Below are 10,972 nucleotides of genomic sequence, written 5' to 3' on the forward strand. Positions count from 1 at the left end.
GCCAATGTGTAACATGTGTACTAATGACATATTCATAACACATAAGTAAGGACTAACTGTAAAACCCACTCGTTTTGGTGTAGTGGTTAACGGGTAGATTGGACCAGGAAATATTGTGCAGTAGGTTGCGATTATGTTTCAGAAGTCCAGACAATTAAGAGCCTTCAACAATTACTATGTATGTTATATTACATTGTATATAGCGTAAGATGTTATTGTGTTTTCTGTTTTATTTTTGTGTTAAACAGATGCAATGGAAGCTAATCCCACAGAAAAAAGTGGAAAACGTCTGTCAGACCCCGAGGACCAACAAGGTAAAAAAGACCATTAAATGATTTACGATTGTGATATTATGCACAGATTCAGTCAGATTAACATATCTGACTGTACTATTCGTACACTTGTATTGGTTTGAAGTATTATTACTCTGCTGTCATACTAAATGTAAAGTCTGACTAATAATACATAATAATTTTTCAGCTGTTAATATATTGCTATAATACATGTTTTTGTTTCAATCAAATGATATAATCCCAAATGCTAACAGGATATTTGATAGCAATCAAATTTAACCTCCACCGTGGTTTTCGTATATCGTCACCCTCTTAAAGTAATGGCCTAAGTCACCTTTTTGCCAAAATGATTTTCTTGCCTAAATCAGCTCTTTGTGATGCTAGCCACCTCTGGTAAAATCCCCAACATCCTCAGTTGAACAGATCATGTGATCCTACCCGTTTAGTGTAATGGCCTGTGTCAAGAGTGTGAATTAGGCCAATTTATTTTGCCTAAGTCACTAGACAAGAGTGACTTAGGCAATTTTATGAGCGTTTCAAGATGGCGGCCACTTCCAAAAAAAAGAAAGTCTACCAAGCTAGTGAAGTTATTGCCATGATGCAGGACTCGTTCCATACTGGTAAGTGATAAGGTTTACTATAATAAAGGCTAGGCTATGAATGTTGCATGGTTATTAAGTCTTTTTAGTTAGCATTTGAGTCAGCATTTTAGTAAACAGTAGGCCTAAGTTTAAAAAAACAAAAAAAAACGAGTTTACTTTAATGCTAAGTTGATGCTTATAAAGCATTAATTAAACATTGATTAATGCTTATTAAGAATTAAATAACCATTAATTAATGCACCCTTATTGTAAAGTGTTACCTAAAATATAATACAAAACCACACACCATCTCCTCTTTGGTAGGAGATGAACTTGATTCTTCTGACACTGATCAGGCCCCATCCAAACTTCCCTCTGTCTCCTCTGAGTCTATGTGTGCTCCACTAGCATATTCAAATGTTTGTGGCATAGGCCTACCCTTCCTCATGGTCTGTTACAGTAGTGGGAAAAAAAATAAATGCACTGTTTTGCCTCACTTATTCCAGAATTAATTCGGCCCAAGTCAGGTTCAAAATTTAGTAAATCACAAAGGTATGTTCATAAATTGGCCTAAGTCATCTTATCCTCTTATGTTACACAATTGACTGACATCATTATTTGTATATCAATAGTAATCTATTGTCATAACCTTTGTGTTTGAAATGATTCATAAATATCATATACTCTATATATGGTTCAGTTTTTTCTGTTTTCTGAACAACTTGAAAATATGACTTAGGCCATTACTTTAAGAGGGTGACGATATGTAATCAAATTTTGAGTATATGTTGTTGCGCGCACGCTCGCACACGCACTCACTCACACACTCGTTGTGTCGTTCAATATCCCTCTCTATCACTTGCGAGAATACACACTCTAAATCGTCTATTTAAAAATAAATTCTACACTGACATATTAATTATTTTAGTGTCACTTCCTTTTTTCTCCCATTTCTCTTGAATTGATTGTCTAATATTGTTTTATTCATTTTCCTATATGTCTTTAAAATATAATAGTTAAAATAAACCTACCTTGTCTTGATTATTATTTCTATATTTAATAATTCTTTCCCCTCTCTCTCCAGGCCTGAGCAGCCTTGAGAGAGGGCCATCTCTCACCTCGGGCAGGCCCAGAAGGAAACGCAAACCCAACCCTCTCTACGTGCAGTCCTCAGATGAACAAGAGACAGCAGAACCAGAGGTTGTTGGGCACAAGACCAAGAGAAGGAAAAAAGATCAGGGGGAAAACAAGAAAACCGCTCTGAATGAGAGCGACACACCTCCTGCTAAAGGTATTCCTGCAGTCATTATATTATTGTTCTACAATAAAATGGCTTTTTGCAGTTCTATTTCTGTGAAGTCATTTAGCAGTCAATCGTATGACAAGGTTACATGACAGGTGACTTATAGTGATGTTTTTTGAGATACATCTCATTGAAATGCAGGTAGAAGGTCGAACTCTGGGAATGTTGTTCGGCCATTCAAATAAAGGGCCTACATTTTCAACAATCACCATAACACGTTTTATTCATGTTATAGATATTCATGATATGTTTATGGGTTCATCACACTGTTATGCAATTGCTTCACAGAACAGCATGGGGCGACGGATTCAGACCAATTAATATACTACTACTAATGAAAAATAACCATATAGGATATCAAGCTCACAGAGGAATGTATGAAGAATGAATCAAGCCCTTTGTGATATGTTATGGTTATTTTATTAAGGATTCTTGCTAGATCATGTTGTCTTATCACATTTAGCATTAACATGTATTAAAACATACACAATACCCAACAAGATGAGGCAACAGAATTGCAATAATCATAAATTGTGATTTCTCCTTTCTTTTCCCAGAATACCTTGCAGAGGGTTCAGAGCACATATTCCGCACGCACACTTGCCCCAAATGCCGCCGCTGTTTCAAGATGCGCTCCCACCTCCAGGAGCACCTGCGCATCCACTTCCCCAGCCCCAGCCTCCAGTGCCCCACCTGTGACCGCTTCTTCACCAGCAAGAGCAAGCTGCGCGTGCACATGCTGCGCGAGGCGGGCCAGAAGGTCCACCACTGCAACCACTGCGACTACTCGGCCGTCGAGCGCAACGCCCTCCGCCGCCACCTTTCCAATGTCCACGGGGATGACGCCGGTGACGTGGAGTGTGTTGCCGGTGACCTGCCTACCCCCAACGTACTGACCTACCCTTGCCCCACCTGCGGCCAAACCTTTCAGCAAAGCAGGTCCCTCAAGGCCCACATGAAGACCCACAACGTCCCACCGGACAGACAATCCCTGCCTTGTTTCCAGGAGGGCTGCGCCTTTCGGGGTTCCGTGCGCAAGGAGCTGCTGCGTCACGTCAGGGAGGCTCACGGCGTCGAGGCGGTTGAGTGTCGGCATCACGCCTGCAACGCCATCTTTGCCAACAAGAGGGACATGGAGGAGCATTGGCGCGCGCACCTTGCCTACCACTGCACGCAGTGCAACTTCTCCTGCTCCAACAAGAGCGTGTTCCTGCAGCACCGGCGTCAGGGACACGCGGGGGAGCAGGAGCTCCGCTGTGAGTTCTGCGCCTTCGTCACCTTCAACCCCGTGGAGTTCCAGCAGCACGTGGGACATCTGCACGCCAGCGAGAAGATCCACCGGTGTCCGCAGTGCCGCTACGTGACCGCCCACAAGCGGGGTTTGAACCGGCACATGTTGATGCACAGTGGTGAGGCTTAAGTCATTTTGCATGTGTCACAAGCGCAATCAACCCCAATGTATACTTCTGCGTCAAATAGCCGCCATAGGAATGCCGTGGGTTTCTACACCTCCTGCAAAACCCAAAGATGCCACCAGTGGCATAGGTTACGTGCTCTTCTCCAAATATGTTAAACTACACGTCAGGGTGAAGAAAGGCCTGCTTCAGCTTTCCTTCCTCCTTATTCATGATTAGACTAATTGAGGAGGTTCACACATATGTTCGTTGATATGGCACACCTTCACATTATAGATCAGAGTTACATAATTAAATTATAGATACAATTATAGATTACAGTGCAGAGATCAACGGCGTACCTATTGCAGCAATTGATTGCATCATCAGTTATGTATTCCTTTTTTTGCATGGTTCACGATGAGATTCACATCCACCTTCTTGTTGTCTCCCCATGTTTGCCCTTAATGGCTTTCTTTGAAAGGGGAGAAGCCTCACAAGTGCAGCGTGTGTGACTTCAGGTGCCGGGATGAGTCTTACCTCACCAAACACATGCTTACACACTCGGACGACAAGAACTTCATGTGTTCCGAGTGCGGCTACGTCACAAAGTGGAAGCACTATCTGAATGTACACATGCGTAAACACACCGGGGATCTACGGTAAGAGAGCTTTGAAGGCAATCCAAATGGGAAATTCAAACTGCATACCAGATAACACACACCATGATTGCTGTTCCTGTAGATTGATTTTAGTGTTTCTAGAATCATTTTCTTGATGTAGCATGTAATTCCTTTCCTATATCAATGGTCTTCAAATGTAGCTTACATCTGAGGTCAATCTTATATCGGGTTGTGGTTCAAATTATTTAATGGAGAAAATGTACTATACAAGTCAAGTCCATTACATTCTTAAAAGGCCATAAGGCCAAACATTACACAACTAACCTAAGGTTGGAGGAAAAGTTACAGAAAGTTTTATAATTTCTCTTTGGACTACAGAGTACCCTCTTTATACTTAATATATTCTGGTTTTGCCCTGAAGGTACGAGTGTGACCAGTGTCCCTACCGCTGTCACAGGATAGACCAGCTGAACAGCCACAAGCTTCGACATCAGGCCAAGTTGCTCATGTGCGAGATCTGCGCCTATGCCTGCAAGCGGAAGTATGAACTTCGTAACCACATGCTGACCAAGCACTCTGCTGGCCCAAAGCAGGCTGCGGCTGCCTATCAGTGTAAATACTGTGCGTATACCACTTGCTATCGCCAGGCACTCCAGAACCACGAGAACTGCAAACACACCAAGCTGAAGGAGTTCCGGTGTGCGCTCTGCTTGTATGTCTCCTTCAGCACCATCAGCCTGTTTTTGCACAAGAGGAAGGTCCACGGGTACATTCCCGGTGATAAAGACTGGCTGGAGAACTACGCCTCAAAGGAGAAGGAAAGAAACGCACTTGAATGTGTACAGGATTTCTACCTGAAGTCCCCGGCGGGTTGTAACCAATCCGAACCAAGCGCCAGGGAGGTAGCAACGACACCTCTGACCAATGAAAACCAGTCTGGTCCGACTGGCCAAACTGAAGGGGTAGATGTTGGGGGTATTCCAGCAGACGCCTCATCCAGGGGCTGCCCTGAGGAGTATTGTACGTTGGTGTTGACCACACTCTCAACAGCTGAATATGAGACCGCTCCGTCGTCAAATGAGAAGGAACACGTCCAGTATCCAAATGCCACAACGTACACTTCCACTAACGACGATGGTGATACTCCACCACAACAGGGAGGCATCAGTCCAAGTTATTCTCCAAGTGTGGCAGAAGAAGAGGATGACTGTCCTCATGGTGAAACAGACGACGATGAAGGCTCAATCAACAGTGAGTTGGCGGAAGCAGGCGAAGTCATCAATAAGCTCTCTTGTCCCAACGCCTTTTCCAAATCTGAGATCCACCTGAAGGCCATGAAGAAGCATGACAGTGACCAGGCAGAGGCGATGGTTATGGAAGGACGGGTGAAGATGCTCGTAGCACAGACTGGAGATGTGCACCGCTGCGACAAGTGCTTGTATGTAACTCGCAAGGGAAGCGCCCTGAAGTATCACTGTCAATTTGTCTGTCAAAATAGGTCCAAGGGACATGACTGCGAGGGCTGTGGGGCACATTTCAAACAAAGGCGAGGCCTTGATACACACCTCATGAAGAAGTGTCCGGCTCGCCAGCGAAACACAAGAGCCTTTAAAGGGGTTTCAACGGCACCGATGACACTCAGTCCGGACTGTCTCCGTGATGAATGTGGATGTAAAGATATTGATGAAATAGATGAACAACATGTAGCGGTAACAAGAAGAAGTACAACTCAAAGCAAAGATGGAAAATATATGATCTCTACATCTAATGTCACTGCCTCTGGTAAATCAAAAGGCCCACAAAAGGAACATTTTAAGTTTAAACAGACGAAAGCTGTTTCCGATGACAAAGAAAGAAATAGTTTGTCAAAGAAAACTGTCCTTTATACTAAGGGACGAGGGAAATTCACGTGCAAACAATGCAATTTTTCCTCGATCAGACTTGCTACTGTTAAACGTCACTGCACAACCTGCAGACCAAACTCAAAGAGGAACGATGAAGATCAAAGCCGGTTAGAATATACAGATGCTGATTCAAATAGCTCACTCTCAAAGTCAGAAGAAGACCTTGGTGATAAAAATGACAATAATAGAACAATCACCACTTTGAAAAAATCGAAAAAACATCTTATCTCCTGTCCCAAGTGTACATTCAAGTGCAGTCAGAAACGTGCTCTAGAAAGCCACGAGAAGAGGGGCTGCATGAAAGCCAACGAAATCCAGTGCCACCTATGCTCGTTCGTGGGAAAGTCCCAAAACTCTTTGACGAGTCATGTTTCCTCTGTTCATGAGAAAAACAAGCCTCAACGCTTGCACTGTGAGGACTGCGACTTCAACTGTAAACAGGCGCGGTGCATGGCCCAGCACGTCGCAGTCAAACACAAAGGGTCGCGACCCCACCGCTGCCCTTACTGTCCCTTCAGCACTACCCGTCGCCATCGGCTGGAGGAGCACCGGTCCCTCCACACCGGTGTCGGACGCTACTCCTGCGAAGAGTGCAGCAAGACATTCGGCACCGTGACCAAACTGGGCCAACACAAGACACGTGTCCACGACAGGAAGCCCGCTCACTTCTGCTCGCTTTGCGACTTCAGCGGCTACACCCTGGACGACGTGAGGCGCCACAACCTCCGATGCCACACCGGGGAGCTCAAGCACTCTTGCGCTCACTGTGAGGCCTGCTTCAGTTCCAGCGTGGCTCTTAGAAACCATTCCAAACGCATCCACCAAGACCAGGACTTTCTCTCCTGCCCTGAATGTGACTTTACATTCGGCACTGACGCTGCTCTCAAAATCCACCAGCGGAGTACACACCCTTTGCTCAAGTGCTCCACCTGTCAGCGGCGTTTCAACACCAAGAAAAGCCTGGAAACGCACCAGAGAAGCCATTTAGGCCACCAGTGCCAGCTCTGCTCTTTCGCTAGCAGAACCAAGCAGCTGTTGGCGCAGCACCTCATGGAGGAGCACGAGGAAGATGAGGAAGAGGAGGAGGGTTCCAGGGCGGAGAAGCCGCTGAAGTGCAGCCACTGCGAGTTCTCCTGTCGCCATCAGCTAGTGTTGGAGCAGCACCTCCGCTCACACGGGGGCACGCGGCTCTACAAGTGCACCGACTGCAAGTACACCACCCGGAACAAGCAGAAGATCACGTGGCACATCCGCATCCACACCGGGGAGAAGCCCTACAGCTGTGAGCAGTGTAGCTACACCTGCAGCGACCCCTTCAGGCTGAAGGTGAGCGTTACACCATTGTGTGATTAAAGGACCCATATTTTTTAAGTGAGGTCGATTATTCATTAAAAGGGATTTAAAGATGATCCGCTAAAGTGGTGGTGTCCAGCGAGGTATGATGGTCACCATGGCGGACTGTACCAATAGGTTGGCTGAAGTTGATCTATCTTGGTGGACACTCATGTGTGAGTGTCATGTGTGTTTTTAAATGCTTTGTAATGGAACTAATGAACCTCACACACATAAAAATTGGAGCTCTTTAATATTTGCTGTTGAAAGTACATAATGAAGATCAGCATTTGGGCCGTATGAGACGTCATGTAGCATTAATTAAGCATTAATTACCATTTGGAATTTTCATTGTAAGCAGGACTAACCATTAACCACGCCAATCCTCTTAATTTACAGTATATATAACCTTATTGCACCCTTTTTTATGCTCTATAGATTCACATGAGAGTTCACCAGCCAGAGAAGAAATACTTGTGTACGGAGTGTGGATACAAATGCAAATGGCAGACCCAGCTGAAGTACCACATGACGAAACATACAGGTATGAATTAAATGTTCTCTGTCATATTGTTGGTTCGATATTGTCACTGGGATAAGTTGTCGATTCGCAACTATAATTAAACCCTGATATATACTGTGGGCTATTTAGCCTCTTAAAATTCAAAAATTAAAATAGTAAAACCACTAACATCTTTTTGATCAGGGTGGGTTTGATTCCGAGGTGCATCTTTTTCAACACACTTTTGTGTCGGCCGCCCCTGTTCTCCCCACAAAGGGACAAAAATCCCCATCACACAATACTGAAATCTGAAATGCGGCTGCGTTCCATCAAACCGTAATGAAACCTTCCCACTCTCCCAGGGGAGAAGGCCTACGCGTGCGACGACTGCGCCTACCGCGCCAACCGGGCAGACGCCCTGCGCGCCCACCGCGACACGCAGCACTGCGACGCACGCTCCTTCGTCTGCGAGGAGTGCGGCAAGGCCTTCAAGACGCGCTACATCCTGAAGACCCACCAGCGGCAGCACAGCGGAGCGCGACCCTACACCTGCGGGGCCTGCCACAAGGCCTTCTGCTGGCCCGCCGGCCTGCGACATCACTTCCTGTCGCACACCAAGCAGCAGCCCTACCGCTGCCTCCACTGTCCGTACCGCGCCAAGCAGAGGTTCCAGGTGGTGAAGCACCTGCGCAGGCACCACCCGGGGGTGGCGCCAGAGCAGGGGGTGGTAAAGGACGTGGAGGGGGCGGGGCTGACTCTGAAGGACGCCATGCGGGGGGAGGTAGGGGGGGATGGGGTTGGAGGGGAGGAGGAGGGGGAGGCGGAGGATGGACGTCAGGGAGAGACGGATGGACAGAGGAGAGAAGATATAGACGGAAGGGTTGCGACGGATGGGGATTTAACATGTTTTGTATAGGGGGAAAATGATGTCTAAATATTTAATTGAAGATGTAGGAGTTTGATTTTGTATACTTTGAAATGACCAAATGGTAATATTACCAATTATAAAATGATCCCTTATGATGAAAGTGTAATGAGTTTATATTTTATAAGCCGTATTAGCCATTGAAAAAGGTCCTTGAAGAGATTTTTAGGAAGGCCTGCTAAAGGCAAAAGTCAAAGTCAAAGTCAGCTTTAATGTCAATTACTTCACATGTAGAAATACAAAGCAATCGAGAAGACGTTTCTCACCATCCCACAGTGAACAGATAAAGTGCACATTGTGGCAACCCGGTTCCGTCGTGTCCCGCCTCCCCCCATCAATACACGTCTCTGTTGCGAAAGCAGCCGGCAACGGCGCATTTATTCAAGGTAAATTATACAAAAGGGGGATTCTCCCGTCCCGGCAGAACTAGAAATCAAAGTCTGGGCTCCCTGAGCCTCTGTGGACGTTCCGGTCCTCGCTCGTTCACTCTCCCTCGATCCTGTCCCGATCGTGGGAGGCGGCGATCCGCCTGGGTGGCCCGTCGGCCTCCTCGGGTCCTGGTCTCTCGTGCCGTGGTCCGTCTGGGAAGCGAATCTCGATCCGGTCCGCGATCCTATACTGCACCCACACGGTTTTCTCATTAGCCCGTCTCTACTGCCCTTTATCTGTCTCACCTGCGTCTGGTCCCTCTGCCTCGCAGGTGTTTCCTTTTCCTTGAGTGGGGCCGCAGCGATGCGGTCCCCAGCGCTCTCTGGGGGTGAAGGGTGGTAGACCCCCTGCACCACCTGTCCCCTGGGCTTCCCTGGCCGCTGTGTCGGGACCGGGTTGCCACAACATGCACAACAGATAAGAAAACACTTAAAGTAAACAACAGATAAGACAACACTAAAAGTAAACATTGAAGTGCACAAGAGATTAGGACATTACTAATATTAAAAAGATAGACGATAAGATAATAAAATCTAAGAGAGGCAGCATAAGTTTCTTTATAAGTTAATTTGAGTTGTGGTAGTGCAAAAAAAAGGCAGTCAGTAATGGCAGCAATTTCAGTCTGTTTTGGAGGGGGGGGTTCAGTTTTCTGACAGCTGGTGCGTGTCGCTGAGGGGAGAGAGGGGGGAGAATTAAGCTTCCTGACAGCCTGGTGGATGAAGCTGTTTGTGAGTCTGGTGGAGCGGGCACGGAGGCTCCGATACCTTCTCCCAGAGGGCAGGAGGGTGGTTGGCGTCGCTCACAATCATGGTCGCTTTTCGGGTGAGGCGATATGTGTCTTTTAAGGAAGGGAGTTGGGCACCAATGTTCCTTCCAGCTGTGTTGACTATGTGTTGTAGTGCTTTCCTGCTGTATTCAGTGCATCTCCCGCCCCACACAGTGATGCAGCTGGACATGATGCTTTCAATGGTGGTAGAAAGTGCACACGATGGATGGAGGAGCTTTTGCTTGCTTCAGTTTGCGGAGGAAGTAGAGGCGCCGCTGTGCTTTCTTCGGCAGTGATGCAGTGTTGGTTGGCCAGGAGAGGTCCTCACTGATGTGCAACCCCAGGAATTTGGTTCTGCTCACTCTCTCCACAGCAGCACCATCGATGGTCAGTGGTGGGTGTTCAGTGTGGCCTCTCCGGAAGTCAACAACAATTTCCTTGGTTTTGCTGACATTCAGCAGGAGGTTGTTGTCTCTGCACCACCTGGTCAGAAGGTTGACCTCCTCCCTGTAGTGGGTCTCGTCCTTCTTGGTGATGAGACCCACCAGAGTTCGTATCGTCCGCATACTTCACCATATGATTTGCGCTGTAGGTTTGCGTGCAGTCGTGAAGTGCAGCAGGGTGAAGAGCAGGGGACTGAGCACACAGCCTTGGGGGGGCCCTGTGCTGCTCAAGGTGTTGTTGCCGACTCGTACTGCTTGTGGCCTCTCACTGAGAAAGTGCAGCAGCCAGTTGCAAAGGGAGGTGTTGAGCCCCAGCTGGTCCAGTTTACAGAGAAGTTGTTGTGGGATAATGGTGTTGAATGCTGAACTGAAGTCTATGAACAGCATTCTCACATATGAGTCTGTTGAGTCCAGGTGGGTGAGGGCTGGATGGAGAGCAGAGCAGATTGCATCCTGTGTGGGCCGTTAAGCTCGGTA

At 46.9% G+C, this 10,972-nt stretch overlaps 1 protein-coding gene across 1 annotated transcript; it reads left to right on the top strand.

Moving 5' to 3' along the window:
- Positions 1 to 249: 249 nt before the first annotated feature.
- znf142 (zinc finger protein 142) lies at positions 250 to 8,848 on the top strand (the record flags this gene model as incomplete). Its single annotated transcript, XM_079733966.1, has 7 exons — positions 250 to 314; positions 1,959 to 2,165; positions 2,735 to 3,586; positions 4,056 to 4,233; positions 4,616 to 7,424; positions 7,869 to 7,974; positions 8,295 to 8,848. The coding sequence occupies exons 1-7, from the start codon at positions 254 to 256 to the stop codon at positions 8,846 to 8,848; spliced, it is 4,767 nt and encodes a 1,588-aa protein (XP_079590092.1). The 5' UTR covers positions 250 to 253.
- Positions 8,849 to 10,972: the final 2,124 nt, after the last annotated feature.

Source organism: Pollachius pollachius (genome assembly GCF_949987615.1).
Source record: "Pollachius pollachius genome assembly, chromosome: 3".
In the NCBI taxonomy this organism is placed as follows: domain Eukaryota; kingdom Metazoa; phylum Chordata; class Actinopteri; order Gadiformes; family Gadidae; genus Pollachius; species Pollachius pollachius.